The sequence below is a fragment of the Bombina bombina genome, chromosome 4, assembly GCF_027579735.1.
Source record: "Bombina bombina isolate aBomBom1 chromosome 4, aBomBom1.pri, whole genome shotgun sequence".
In the NCBI taxonomy this organism is placed as follows: Eukaryota; Metazoa; Chordata; class Amphibia; order Anura; family Bombinatoridae; genus Bombina; species Bombina bombina.
In genome coordinates this window covers 1,192,829,845-1,192,845,968 of record NC_069502.1, presented here as the reverse complement: position 1 = coordinate 1,192,845,968, position 16,124 = coordinate 1,192,829,845, and the positions used below count along the sequence as shown (strand labels likewise).

The window sequence follows — 16,124 nt, the reverse complement described above, 5'->3', positions numbered from 1 at the left end:
TTTTCTTGTCACAGGTTTCCGAGCCTGTATTAATGTATCAATAGAATCAAGCGTTCAATTTCCAGGCAGTCAGCCTCAGAGAAATTAGGTTTGGATGGTTGAAAGGACCCTGAATTAGAAGATCCTGCCTCAGAGGAAGAGACCATGGTGGACAGGACGACATGTCCACTAGGTTTGCATACCAGGTCCTGCGTGGCCACGCAGGCGCTATCAGAATTACCGATGCCCTCTCCTGTTAGATCCTGGCAATCAGCCGAGGTAGCAACGGAAATGGTGGAAACACATAAGCTATGTTGAAAACCCAAGGGGCTGCTAATGCATCTACCAGCACCGCTCCCGGGTCCCTGGACCTGGATCCGTAACAAGGAAGCTTCGCGTTCTGGCGAGATGCCATGAGATCCAGATCCGGTTTGCCCCAACGACGAATCAGTTGAGCAAATACCTCCGGGTGAAGTTCCCACTCTCCCGGATGAAAAGTCTGGCGACTTAGGAAATCCGCCTCCCAGTTCTCTACGCCTGGGATGTGAATCGCTGACAGGTGGCAAGAGTGAGACTCTGCCCAGCGAATTATCTTCGAGACTTCCAACATCGCTAGGGAACTCCTGGTTCCCCCTTGATGAACAAACCGTTTCCTCTGAATCAGACATGTTTAAAACAGACTTAGCAATGAAACTAACAAGCTTGGAAATCACTTTCAATAAGTTTACAAGCAATATAAAAAACGCTGCAGCGCTTCAAAAATGCAGATATAATTAAACAATTCTTAACAAGAAGTGTATTATTAGCAGAGGATTGCACCCATTAGCAAAAGGATGATTAACCTCTCAATACCCAAAACGGATAAAACAGATATCAATTAAGATTTAACGCTTTTAATCACAGTCAGCACACTGTCACAGATCTGCTGTGACTGATTACCTCCCTCACAAATGAAATTTGCAGACCCCTGAGCTCTCTAGAGACGTCCTGGATCAAGGAGGAAGAAGCAGAAAGACTGTGCAATAATTTTAACTGCGCAACAAGGCGCTAAAACAAGGGCCCTTCCACTCCAATCACAACAGCGGGAGCCCTGATATAACGGTTTCCATGCAGAAAAATATGTTAGCCATGTGGAAAAAAATCATGCCCAAAGCGATTTATCACCAAAGTACCTCACAAAAACGAATAACATGCCAGTAAACGTTTTATTAAAAAACAACATTTGTCAATGTCATGCAAAGCTATCACTAAGCCTGCTACCAGTCGCTACCACTGCAGAGAAGGCTTAAGTATTATTTCAGTGTTAACAGTATTTTCTCAGTCAAATTCTAGTCCCTAGAATATAACTCGACTGTGCATACATTTATCAGCCTGATACCAGTTGCTACTACTGCATTTAAGGCTGTACTTACATCATATGGTAACAGCAGTATTTTCTTAGTCAATTCCATTCCCAGAAAATAAAGTACTGCACATACCTCATTTGCGGAGGACCCCGCATGCTATTCCCAGTTTCTGAAGTTACCCCACTCCTCAGAATGTCGAGAACAGCCAGTGGATCTTAGTTACGCCTGCTAAGATCATAGATAAAAAATGCAGGCAGTTTCTTCTTCCAAATACTGCCTGAGATAGAAAAACAGCACACTCCGGTGCCATTTAAAATAACAAACTTTTGATTGAAGAATAGTTAAGTAAAAACTCCAGCTCCTCTCGCGACCTCCTTCTTTGTTGAGGGTTGCAAGAGAATGACTGGGTATGACATGTGAGGGGAGGAGCTATATAGCAGCTCTGCTTGGGTGATCCTCTTGCAACTTCCTGTTGGGAAGGAGAATATATCCCATAAGTAATGGATGACCCGTGGACTGAACACACTTAACAAGAGAAACATAATTTATGTAAGAACTTACCTGATAAATTCATTTCTTTCATATTAGCAAGAGTCCAGGAGTCCCACCCTTTTTTGTGGTGGTTATGATTTTTTTGTATAAAGCACAATTATTCCAATTCCTTATTTTTTATGCTTTCACACTTTTTTTCTTATCACCCCACTTCTTGGCTATACGTTAAACTGATTTGTGGGTGTGGTGAGGGGTGTATTTGTAGGCATTTTGAGGTTTGGGAGACTTTGCCCCTCCTGGTAGGAATGTGTGTCCCATACGTCACTAGCTCATGGACTCTTGCTAATATGAAAGAAATGAATTTATAAGTTCTTACATAACAGAATTTATGCTTACCTGATAAATTACTTTCTCCAACGGTGTGTCCAGTCCACGGCGTCATCCTTACTTGTGGGAAATATCTCTTCCCCAACAGGAAATGGCAAAGAGTCCCAGCAAAGCTGTCCATATAGTCCCTCCTAGGCTCCGCCCACCCCAGTCATTCGACCGACGGACAGGAGGATAAAAACAGGAGAAACTATAGGGTGCCGTGGTGACTGTAGTTAGAGAAAATAATTAATCAAACCTGATTAAAAAACCAGGGCGGGCCGTGGACCGGACACACCGTTGGAGAAAGTAATTTATCAGGTAAGCATAAATTCTGTTTTCTCCAACATTGGTGTGTCCGGTCCACGGCGTCATCCTTACTTGTGGGAACCAATACCAAAGCTTTAGGACACGGATGAAGGGAGGGAGCAAATCAGGTTACCTAAACAGAAGGCACCACGGCTTGCAAAACCTTTCTCCCAAAAATAGCCTCTGAAGACGCAAAAGTATCAAATTTGTAAAATTTGGCAAAAGTGTGCAGTGAAGACCAAGTCGCTGCCTTACATATCTGATCAACAGAAGCCTCGTTCTTGAAGGCCCATGTGGAAGCCACAGCCCTAGTGGAGTGAGCTGCGATTCTTTCTGGAGGCTGCCGTCCGGCAGTCTCGTAAGCCAATCGGATGATGCTTTTAAGCCAAAAGGAAAGAGAGGTAGAAGTCGCTTTTTGACCTCTCCTTTTACCAGAATAGACGACAAACAGAGAAGAAGTTTGTCTGAACTCTTTTGTAGCTTCTAAATAGAATTTTAGAGCACGGACTACGTCTAAATTGTGTAACAAACGTTCCTTCTTTGAAACTGGATTCGGACACAAAGAAGGAACAACTATTTCCTGGTTAATATTTTTGTTAGAAACAACCTTTGGAAGAAAACCAGGCTTAGTACGCAAAACAACCTTATCTGCTTGGAACACCAGATAGGGCGGAGAACACTGCAGAGCAGATTACTCAGAAACTCTTCTAGCAGAAGAAATAGCAACCAAAAACAAAACTTTCCAAGATAACAACTTAATATCTATGGAATGTAGAGGTTCAAACGGAACCCCTTGAAGAACTGAAAGAACTAGATTTAAACTCCAGGGAGGAGTCAAAGGTCTGTAAACAGGCTTGATCCTAACCAGAGCCTGAACAAATGCTTGAACATCTGGCACAGCTGCCAGTCGTTTGTGTAATAAGACAGATAAAGCAGAAATCTGTCCCTTTAGAGAACTCGCTGATAATCCTTTATCCAAACCCTCTTGTAGAAAGGAAAGGATCTTAGGGATTTTGATCTTATTCCATAAGAATCCCTTGGATTCACACCAGCAGATATATCTTTTCCATATTTTATGGTAAATTTTTCTAGTTACCGGTTTTCTGGCTTGAACTAGAGTATCTATCACCGAATCTGAAAACCCACGCTTTGATAGAATCAAGAGTTCAATTTCCAAGCCGTCAGCTGGAGGGAGACCAGATTTGGATGTTCGAATGGACCCTGTACAAGAAGATCCTGTCTCAAAGGTAGTTTCCATGGTGGCACCGATGACATATTCACCAGGTCTGCATACCAAGTCCTGCGTGGCCACGCAGGAGCTATCAAGATCACCGAGGCCCTCTCCTGCTTGATCCTGGCTACCAGCCTGGGAATGAGAGGAAACGGTGGAAACACATAGGCTAGGTTGAAGGTCCAAGGCGCTACTAGTGCATCCACTAGAGTCGCCTTGGGATCCCTGGATCTGGACCCGTAGCAAGGAACCTTGAAGTTCTGACGAGACGCCATCAGATCCATATCTGGAATGCCCCATAATTGAGTCAACTGGGCAAAGATCTCCGGGTGGAGTTCCCACTCCCCCGGATGGAATGTCTGACGACTCAGATAATCCGCCTCCCAGTTTTCCACACCTGGGATGTGGATCGCAGATAGGTGGCAGGAGTGATCCTCTGCCCATTTTATTATTTTGGTCACTTCTTTCATCGCCAGGGAACTCCTTGTTCCCCCCTGATGATTGATATAAGCAACAGTCGTCATGTTGTCTGATTGGAATCTTATGAATCTGGCCTTTGCTAGTTGAGGCCAAGCCCTGAGAGCATTGAATGTCGCTCTCAGTTCCAGAATGTTTATCTCGAGACCATAGTCCCTGAGCTTTCAGGGATTCCCAGACCGCGCCCCAGCCCACTAGACTGGCGTCGGTCGTGACGATGACCCACTCTGGTCTGCGGAAGCTCATTCCCTGGGACAGGTGGTCCAGGGTTAGCCACCAACGGAGTGAGTCTCTGGTCTTCTGATCTACTTGAATCACTGGAGACAAGTCTGTATAGTCCCCATTCCACTGTTTCAGCATGCACAGTTGTAATGGTCTTAGATGAATTCGCGCAAAAAGAACTATGTCCATTGCTGCAACCATCAATCCTACTACTTCCATGCACTGAGCTACGGAAGGACGAGGAATAGAATGAAGAACTTGACAAGCGTTTAGAAGTTTTGACTTTCTGACTTCTGTCAGGAAAATCCTCATTTCTAAAGAATCTATTATTGTTCCCAAGAAGGGAACTCTTGTCGACTTTTTCTATGTTCACCTTCCATCCGTGAGATCTGAGAAAGGCCAGAACGATGTCTGTGTGAGCCTTTGCCTTTGAAAGAGACGACGCTTGTATTAGAATGTCGTCCAAGTACGGTACTACTGCAATGCCCCTTGGTCTTAGAACCGCTAGAAGGGATCCGAGTACCTTTGTGAAAATCCTTGGAGCAGTGGCTAACCCGAATGGGAGGGCCACAAACTGGTAATGTTTGTCCAGAAAGGCGAACCTTAGGAACTGATGATGTTCTTTGTGGATAGGAATATGTAGATACGCATCCTTTAGATCCACGGTAGTCATAAATTGACCTTCCTGGATTGTGGGTAGAATCGTTCGAATGGTTTCCATTTTGAACGATGGTACTCTGACAAATTTGTTTAGGATCTTTAAATCCAGAATTGGTCTGAAAGTTCCCTCTTTTTTGGGAACTACAAACAGATTTGAGTAAAATCCCATTCCTTGTTCCGCCATTGGAACTGGGTTTATCACTCCCATCTTTAACAGGTCTTCTACACAATGTAAGAATGCCTGTCTCTTTATTTGGTTTGAGGATAAGTGAGACATGTGGAACCTTCCCCTTGGGGGTAGTTCCTTGAATTCCAGAAGATAACCCTGAGAAACTATTTCTAGTGTCCAGGGATCCTGAACATCTCTTGCCCAAGCCTGAGCAAAGAGAGAGAGTCTGCCCCCTACTAGATCCGGTCCCGGATCGGGGGCTACTCCTTCATGCTGTTTTGTTAGCAGCAGCAGGCTTCTTGGCCTGCTTACCCTTGTTCCAGCTTTGTGCCGGTTTCCAGGCTGGTTTGGTTTGAGAGGCATTACCCTCTTGTTTAGAGGATGCAGAGTTAGAGGCCGGTCCGTTCCTGAAATTGCGAAAGGAACGAAAATTAGACTTATTCTTGGCTTTGAAAGGCCTATCTTGTGGGAGGGCATGGCCCTTTCCCCCAGTGATGTCTGAAATAATCTCTTTCAATTCTGGCCCAAAGAGAGTCTTACCCTTGAAGGGGATATTAAGCAATTTTGTCTTGGAAGATACATCCGCTGACCAAGACTTTAGCCAAAGCGCTCTGCGCGCCACAATTGCAAACCCTGAATTTTTCGCCGCTAATCTAGCTAGTTGCAAAGCGGCATCTAAAATAAAAGAATTAGCCAACTTGAGTGCGTGAACTCTGTCCATAACCTCCTCATACGGAGTCTCTCTACTGAGCGACTTTTCTAGTTCCTCAAACCAGAACCACGCTGCCGTAGTGAGAGGAACAATGCACGAAATGGGTTGCAGGAGGTAACCTTGCTGTACAAAAATCTTTTTAAGCAAACCCTCCAATTTTTTTATCCATAGGATCTTTGAAAGCACAATTATCCTCGATAGGAATAGTAGTGCGCTTGTTTAACGTAGAAACTGCCCCCTCGACCTTAGGGACTGTCTGCCATAAGTCCTTTCTGGGGTCGACCATAGGAAATAATTTCTTAAATATAGGAGGGGGGACAAAAGGCATGCCGGGCTTCTCCCACTCCTTATTCACTATATCCGCCACCCGCTTGGGTATAGGAAAAGCGTCAGGGTGCACCGGAACCTCTAGGAACTTGTCCATCTTGCATAATTTTTCTGGAATGACCAGGCTGTCACAATCATCCAGAGTAGATAACACCTCCTTAAGCAGTGCGCGGAGATGCTCTAATTTAAATTTAAATGTCACAACATCAGGTTCTGCCTGTTGAGAAATTTTACCTGAATCTGAAATTTCCCCATCCGACAAAACCTCCCTCATGACCCCTTCAGATTGGTGTGAGGGTATGACAGAGCAATTATCATCAGCGCCCTCCTGCTATACAGTGTTTAAAACAGAGCAATCACGCTTTCTCTGATATACAGGCATTTTGGATAAAATATTTGCTATGGAGTTATCCATTACTGCCGTTAATTGTTGCATAGTAATAAGCATTGGCGCGCTAGAAGTACTAGGGGCCTCCTGCGTGGGCAAAACTGGTGTAGACACAGAAGGAGATGATGTAGAACTATTTCTACTCCCTTCATCTGATGAATCATCTTGGGCAACTTTACTATCTGTGGCAATACTGTCCTTACTTTGTTTGGACGCTATGGCACAATTATCACACAATTTTGAAGGGACACACACATTGATCTTCAAACATATAGAACATAGCTTATATGAAGGTGCAGACATGTTAAACAGGCTTAAACTTGTCAAAAACCGTTTTAAAACAAAACCGTTACTGTCTCTTTAAATTTTAAACAGTGCAACGGCAAAGAGAATGACTGGGGTGGGCGGAGCCTAGGAGGGACTATATGGACAGCTTTGCTGGGACTCTTTGCCATTTCCTGTTGGGGAAGAGATATTTCCCACAAGTAAGGATGACGCTGTTGACCGGACACACCAATGTTGGAGAAAAATTATGTTTTTCCATACTTATATTGTTGGTTACTCTGGACTTTTCACCTATATAGTAGTGAGTCTTGCATGTGTAAGGGGTAAACGAATTATCTATGTGGTTGCAACACAGTGATACAGGATTACTAAGTTTGTTTCATATTGGACAAGGCTACACGCTTTTTTGACAGTATTATCAATCATTATATACTGTTTTTCAACATATGATTTGCCTTATTCCTTATATTTAAGTACAGTCCGGACTCTTTTGTGCAGTTCATGTATTAGTTTGGTAAGGATGAAAGATGGAGGAGAGATGTTAAACCTCTCTGAATAGGTTGGTTTTCAAGGAGCGTCTGAAGTTATACAAGGTTGGAGACAGTTCAATATCTCTCTAACTAATTTATTCCTCAAACTGGGGTTATTTTTCAATTTACTAAATTTACTACCTAACAATCTATCCTCTGACAGATCACACCAGTATCGTTTAATAAACTTCTTAAGTGGTTGTACACGATAACTATATTGTTGGGGATAGTAACCATCTCTTTCTTAACCTTTTTCAGATTTCATAATTTTGATCTAGGGATAATTTTCTTTCTATGGTCCTGTAACAATTCATTTCCTTAAGGTAACTCTATCCTGAAATGCAGTTAGTTTCAGTTTGTGTGTGTGTATATATATATATATATATATATATATATATATATATACACACACACACACACACACACACACACACACACATACATACAAACATACATACACACACACACACACACACACACACACACACACACACACACACACATACATACATACAAACATACATACACACACACACACATGCCAAAAAAGTATGTGGGCACCTGACCATCACACCTATATGAGATTGTTGATCATCCCTTTCTAACATTATGGGCATTAGTAGGGAGTTAGCAACTCCTTTGTTGCTATAGAGGCAGCAGATCTTCTGAGAAGGCTTTCCACAAGATTTCAAAATGTGTCTGTGGGAATTTGTGCCCATTTGCCCAAAAGAGCATTTGAGAGGTCAGGCACTGAAGTTGGACCGAAGATCTGGCTTGCAATTTGCATTCCAAGCCATCCTAAAGGTGTTCAAAGGGGTTGAGGTCAGGGCTCTGTGCTGCCCACTTGAATTCCTCCACACCAAACCTCTTCAAACCATGTCTTCATGAGTTACACATTATGCACAGAGCCTTTTCTAAACGGTTGCCACAAAGTTGGATGCTCTCAATTATATAAAATGTTTTTATTCTATATCATTAAGATGACCATCACTGGAACGAAGGGGGCTAGCCTATACCCTGAAAAACAGCCCTAGACCATTATTCCCCCCACACCAAACTTTACAGTAGTCACTATGCATTCCAGTAGGGACTGTTTTCATGGCATCCACCACACAGAGGCCCATTTATCAAGCTCCGTATGGAGCTTGTGGGCCCCTGTTTCTGGCGAGTCTTCAGACTCGCCAGAAACAGCAGTTATGAAGCAGCGGTCAAAAGACCGCTGCTCCATAACCCTGTCCACCTGCTTCGCGCCACAATTCAACCCTATCGAGTTGATTGACACCTCCCTGCTGGCGGACGATTGGCCGCAAGTCTGCAGGGGGCGGCGTTGCACCAGCAGCTCTTGTGAACTGCTGGTGCAATGCTGAATACGTAGAGTGTATCGCTCTCCGCATTCAGCAAGGTCTTGCAGACCAGATCCGCACTGTCGGATAAGGTCCGCAAGACCTTTGATACATAGACCTCTTAGACTCTTTCACCAGACTGCCAGATAGTGAATAAAAATGATCACTTCAGAGAACATGTCTCCACTGCTCCAGAGATCATTGGTAGCATGCTTTATACCACTCCAGCCGACTCTTGGCAGTGTAGAGCTGCTCAGCTAAGAAAACCTATTTCATGAAGCTTCTGAAGCACAGCTCTTGTGCAGATGTTGCTTCCAGAGTCAGTTTGGAACTCTGTAGTAAGGGATGCAGTGCTTCAGCAGTCCCACTAAGTGGCTGAGTGGTTTAACACTTCATGGCTGGACCTTTGTTGCTTGAACTATACAATAGCACTTACAGTTGACTAGATAAAATCTAGTAGGGAAGACATTTTACAAACTGACTTGTGGCACAGGTGGCACTTTAAAGTCTCTAAGCTCTTCAGTATGACCCATTGTACTGCCAATGTTTGTTTACAGAAATTCCATGGCTATGTGTTGGATTTTGTGCACCTGTTAGCAATGGTTGTCGCTGAAACACCTGAACTGAATAATTAGTAGGCGTGTCACCAAATTGTCACAATAAACATTTGAATGCACTATCATTAGCTACTATTTTAACATTATTTAAAGGGACAGTCAACAACAGAATGTTTTGTTGTTTAAATTGATAGATAATCTCTTTATTACCCATTCCCTAATTTTTCATAACCAACACAGTTATAATAATACAAGTTTTAGCAGTGTAATTACCTAGCATCTAAGCCTCTGCAGACTGCCCCCTTATTTCAGTTCATTTGACAGACTTGCATTTTAGCCAATCAGTTCTAACTCCTTGGTAAATTCACGTGCGTGAGCTCAGTGTTATCTATGTGAAACGCATGAACTAATGCCCTCTAGTAGTGAAAAACTGTCAAACTTCTTTCAGATAAGAGGCAGCCTTCAAGGTCTAAGAAATTAGCATATGATCCTCCTAGGTTTAATTTTAAACTAAAAATACCAAAAGAACAAAGCAAAATTGGTGATAAAAGTAAATTGGAAAGTTGTTTAAAATTACATGCCCTATTTGGATCATGAAGTTTTTTTTTTACTTGACTGTCCCTTTAAATTTAAGCTGCTGTCCACTTGCTCCTCTGTTGCCCTGAAGATGTTCCCAATAGGAAAGAGCGGGTTCATGATTTTCCTAAATAACAAATTCTGAAATACAACATAAGCAAACATATTTATATATTATATATCTAACTGTACAAATAAACTCAGTACTTTGTACTCCATTGTGCAGTTTTTCAGATATTAAAACTTTATTAAATCAATTGCTATTTTGCAAGCTGTATGTAATATAAATATAGATTAGCAGAAGATAAAGCGCTACTATTGGAGCTTATGGAAAGCACCAATTGCATCTCCATAGCCGTCACTGCTTCACTGAACAAAAGTATCTACATATGCTTCCCATTCATTAGGCAGCAGAATAACTGCAGATTCTAGTCTTATGAATTATTCTAAAACATCATACCTTGGAAGTGCTGGAAATTTCGGTAGGAATTTTTTCCAGTTCAGGCCACTTTTGGCGGATTGTATCCAGCATCTCCTGGTAGCTCACCATCTTCTTAAAATTCCATTTATTGCCTTTGGAGGAAATAATAAAATAAAACTGGATTGGATATACATAAGGCTTACATTCCACAGAAAAAGGCAAGCAGTCTGTCACTCATTCAAAGAGGAGGAAAGTTTAGAGGTCAAATTCCAAATAGCTTTATCTTCAGTTTATTTTCCACTTTTAGAGCCTAATTTTAATTTTCATTAAAGAAAATGATACAGTTGGCAGATTATGGACTCTGATGAGAAATGGGCAACGGTTATTCAAAGAGCTGCATATATGGTCTCTAGTTCCATAGAAGGGTCATGTGGAGCATGTAACATTTGTTAGGCCATCTCCCTATTTCTGGTAAATGGATTAAAGGGAGTGATTTGGAGGTTGTGCAACTCCTCAAGCTGATTGTCTTACAGATTGTATCTGCCCAAGACCAGCACTTCTTTGTGGCTTACAAGCAGTACTTCAACTATGTGTGTACCCCTGTGCGGAGGTTAAATACATAGACTTGCAGAGTCAGTAGTGCTAAAATTACATGTTTAAATTAGATCATATAATGTTTGGACTATAATGTCACTTTAAACATAGTAAACATTTGCAATTACATAATTTTGCAAGATACTGATGTAATGGACTACATACTGTAGTTACCCTGAGTTTGAGTACAGAACCATGCTACAGTGAGTCTCACATGTCACAACCCCCCCACAGAGGAACAGGAGAACATACTGCACAAGATTGTCTATGTAAAGGTCAATGCTACAGTGAGTCTCACATGTCACAACCCCCCCACAGAGGAACAGGAGAACATACTGCACAAGATTGTCTATGTAAAGGTCAATGCTACAGTGAGTCTCACATGTCACAACCCCCCCCGCAGAACAAGAGAACATATGGCACAAGATTGTCTGTGTAAAGGTCAATGCTACAGTGAGTCTCACATGTCACAACCCCCCCGCAGAACAGGGGAAAATACGGCACAATATTGTCTGTGTACAGGTCAATGCTACAGTGAGTCTCACTTGTCAAACCCCCCCCCCCCCCGAGGAACAGAAGAACATACTGCACAAGATTGTATATGTACAGGTCAATGCTACAGTGAGTCTCACGTGTCACAACCCCCCCACAGAGGAACAGGAGAACATACGGCACAAGATTGTCTGTGCACAGGTCAATGCTACAGTGAATCTCACATGTCACAACCCCCCCACAGAGGAACAGGAGAACATACTGCACAAGATTGTCTATGTACAGGTCAATGCTACAGTGAGTCTCACTTGTCAACCCCCCCCCCTCCCTCCCTGAGGAACAGGATAACACATTGGACAAGATTGTCTGTGTACAAGTCAATCTCACATGTCACCCCCCCCCCCCCCCCCCAGAGGAACAGGAGAACATACTGCACAAGATTGTCTGTGCACAGGTCAATGCTATAGTGAGTCTCACATGTCACAACCCCCCCACAGAGGAACAGAACATACGGCACAATATTGTCTGTGTACAGGTCAATGCTACAATGAGTCTCAAATGTCACAACCCCCCCACAGAGGAACAGGAGAACATACGGTACAAGATTGTCTGTGTACAGGTCAATCATCATCAATCAATCACATTTCACCCCCCCCAATGCTACAGTGAGTCTCATGTCACCTTCCTCAGAGCAACAGGAGATTTGCACTGCATAGTGAAGTTAACTGTTCTTGTATAGGGAAATGCTATAGTGAGCCTCTATTTAATTAACAGACCGTGATTGGTTGCAAGAATAAAGACCAGGAACACAAACGCCTAGATTTAGAGTTTTGCGGCCAAAGGGGTGCGTTAGCTACGCTGGCTTTTTTCTGGCCGCACCTTTTAAATACCGCTGGTATTTAGAGTTAACAGAATGGCTGCGTTAGGCTCCAAAAAAGGAGCGTATAGCATATTTACCGCAACTTCAACTCTCGATACCAGCGGTGCTTACTGACGCGGCCAGCTTCAAAAACGTGCTTGTGCACGATTCCCCCATAGAAAACAATGGGGCTGTTTGAGCTGAAAAAAAAACTAACACCTGCAAAAAAGCAGCGTTCAGCTCCTAACGCAGCCCCATTGTTTCCTATGGGGAAACACTTCCTACGTCTGCACCTAACACTCTAACATGTACCCCGAGTCTAAACACCCCTAGCCTTACACTTATTAACCCCTAATCTGCCGCCCCCGCTATCGCTGACCCCTGCATATTATTTTTAACCCCTAAACTGCCGCTCCGTACACCCCCGCCACCTACATTATCCCTATGTAACCCTAAACTGCTGCCCTAACATCGCCGACCCCTATATTATATTTATTAACCCCTAATCTGTCGCCCCCAACGTCGCCTCCACCTAACTACACTTATTAACCCCTAATCTGCCGACCGGACCTGAGCGCTACTATAATAAATGTATTAACCCCTAATCCGCCTCACTCCCGCCTCAATAACCCTATAATAAATAGTATTAACCCCTAAACTGCCCTCCCTAACATTGCCGACACCTAACTTCAAGTATTAACCCCTAATCTGCCGACAGGAGCTCACCGCTACTCTAATAAATTTATTAACCCCTAAAGCTAAGTCTAACTTTAACCTTAACACCCCCCTAAATTAAATATAATTTGAATCTAACGAAATAAATTAACTCTTATTAAATACATTATTCCTATTTAAAGCTAAATACTTACCTGTAAAATAAACCCTAATATAGCTACAATATAAATTATAATTATATTATAGCTATTTTAGGATTAATATTTATTTAACAGGCAACTTTGTAATTATTTTAACCAGGTACAATAGCTATTAAATAGTTAATAACTATTTAATAGTTACCTTGTTAAAATAATTACAAAATTACCTGTAAAATAAATCCTAACCTAAGTTACAATTAAACCTAACACTACACTATCAATACATTAATTAAATACAATACCTACAATTATCTACAATTAAACCTAACACTACACTATCAATAAATAAATTAAATACAATTCCTACAAATAAATACAATTAAATAAACTAACTAAAGTACAAAAAATAAAAAAGAACTAAGTTACAAAAAATAAAAAAATATTTACAAACATTAGAAAAATATTACTACAATTTTAAACTAATTACACCTACTCTAAGCCCCCTAATAAAATAACAAAGACCCCCAAAATAACAAAATGCCCTACCCTATTCTAAATTACAAAAGTTCAAAGCACTTTTACCTTACCAGCCCTTAAAAGGGCCCTTTGCGGGGCATGCCCCAAAGCATTCAGCTCTTTTGCCTGTAAAAAAAAAACATACAATACCCCCCCCCCCCCAACATTACAACCCACCACCCACATACCCCTAATCTAACCCAAACCCCCCTTAAATAAACCTAACACTAAGCCCCTGAAGATCTTCCTACCTTGTCTTCACCTCACCGGGTTCACCGATCGGTCCAGAAGAGGGTCCGAAGTCTTGATCCAAGCCCAAGCGGGGGGCTGAAGAGTGACGTCCATCCTTGGGCTGAAGTCTGGATCCAAGCGGCAAATGAAGAAGTCCATCTTCGGGAAGAAATCTTCATCCTATCCGGGCAGAAGAGGACATCCGGACCGGCAAACATCTTCATCCAAGCCGCATCTTCTATGTTGTTCCATCGGATGACGAGCGGCTGATCTTGAAGACCTCCGGCGCGGATCCATCCTCTTCGTTCGACGTCCAACTGAAGAATGAAGGTTCCTTTAAGGGACGTCATCCAAGATGGCGTCCCTCGAATTCCGATTGGCTGATAGGATTCTATCAGCCAATCGGAATTAAGGTAGGAAAATTCTGATTGGCTGATGGAATCAGCCAATCAGATTCAAGTTCAATCCGATTGGCTGATCCAATCAGCCAATCAGATTGAGCTCGCATTCTATTGGCTGTTCCGATCAGCCGCTCGTCATCCGATGGAACAACATAGAAGATGCGGCTTGGATGAAGATGTTTGCCGGTCCGGATGTCCTTTTCTGCCCGGATAGGATGAAGATTTCTTCCCGAAGATGGACTTCTTCATTTGCCGCTTGGATCCAGACTTCAGCCCGAGGATGGACGTCACTCTTCAGCCCCCCGCTTGGGCTTGGATCAAGACTTCGGACCCTCTTCTGGACCGATCGGTGAACCCGGTGAGGTGAACACAAGGTAGGAAGATCTTCAGGGGCTTAGTGTTAGGTTTATTTAAGGGGGGTTTGGGTTAGATTAGGGGTATGTGGGTGGTGGGTTGTAATGTTGGGGGGGGGTATTGTATGTTTTTTTTTTTACAGGCAAAAGAGCTGAATTCTTTGGGGCATGCCCCGCAAAGGGCCCTTTTCAGGGCTGGTAAGGTAAAAGAGCTTTGAACTTTTTTTAATTTAGAATAGGGTAGGGCATTTTTTTATTTTGGGGGGTCTTTGTTATTTTATTAGGGGGCTTAGAGTAGGGGTAATTAGTTTAAAATTGTTGTAATATTTTTCTAATGTTTGTAAATATTTTTTTATTTTTTGTAACTTAGTTATTTTTTATTTTTTGTACTTTAGTTAGTTTATTTCATTGTATTTATCTGTAGATATTGTATTTAATTAATTTATTGATAGTGTAGTGTTAGGTTTAATTGTATATAATTGTAGGTATTTTATTTAATTAATTTATTGATAGTGTAGTGTTAGGTTTAATTGTAACTTAGGTTAGGATTTATTTTACAGGTAATTTTGTAATTATTTTAACTATTTTAGCTATTAAATAGTTCTTAACTATTTAATAGCTATTGTACCTGGTTAAAATAATTACAAAGTTGCCTGTAAAATAAATATAAATCCTAAAAAAGCTATAATATAATTATAATTTATATTGTAGCTATATTAGGGTTTATTTTACAGGTAAGTATTTAGCTTTAAATAGGAATAATTTATTTAATAAGAGTTAATTTATTTCGTTAGATTTAAATTATATTTAACTTAGGGGGGTGTTAGTGTTAGGGTTAGACTTAGCTTTAGGGGTTAATCCATTTATTAGAATAGCGGTGAGCTCCAGTTGGCACATTAGGGGTTAATAATTGAAGTTAGGTGTCGGCGATGTTAGGGAGGGCAGATTAGGGGTTAATACTATTTATTATAGGGTTATTGAGGCGGGAGTGAGGCGGATTAGGGGTTAATAACTTTATTATAGTAGCGGTGCGGTCCGCTCGGCAGATTAGGGGTTAATAAGTGTAGGCAGGTGGAGGCGACGTTGAGGGGGGCAGATTAGGGGTTAATAAATATAATATAGGGGTCGGCGGTGTTAGGGGCAGCAGATTAGGGGTACATAGCTATAATGTAGGTGGCAGTGGTGTACGGAGCGGCAGATTAGGGGTTAATAATAATATGCAGGGGTCAGCGATAGCGGGGGCGGCAGATTAGGGGTTAATAAATATAATATAGGGGTCGGCAGTGTTAGGGGCAGCAGATTAGGGGTACATAGGGATAACGTAGTTTGCGGCAGTGTACGGAGCGGAAGATTAGGGGTTAAAAAAAATTAAAATATAGTGGCGGCGATGTGGGGGGACCTCGGTTTAGGGGTACATAGGTAGTTTATGGGTGTTAGTGTACTTTAGAGCACAGTAGTTAAGAGCTTTATAAA

At 42.0% G+C, this 16,124-nt stretch overlaps 1 protein-coding gene across 3 annotated transcripts in view; it reads right to left on the bottom strand.

Annotated features, from left to right (window-relative positions):
• The window catches only part of MOCS1 (molybdenum cofactor synthesis 1), a 255,798-nt gene that overhangs the window by 110,997 nt on the left and 128,677 nt on the right, over nt 1-16,124 (bottom strand). For all 3 annotated transcript variants that reach the window (XM_053712667.1, XM_053712668.1, XM_053712669.1), the window contains exon 7: nt 10,430-10,542. In XM_053712667.1, coding sequence (XP_053568642.1) covers nt 10,430-10,542 — 113 coding nt within the window. The remainder of the gene's footprint in view (nt 1-10,429; nt 10,543-16,124) is intronic.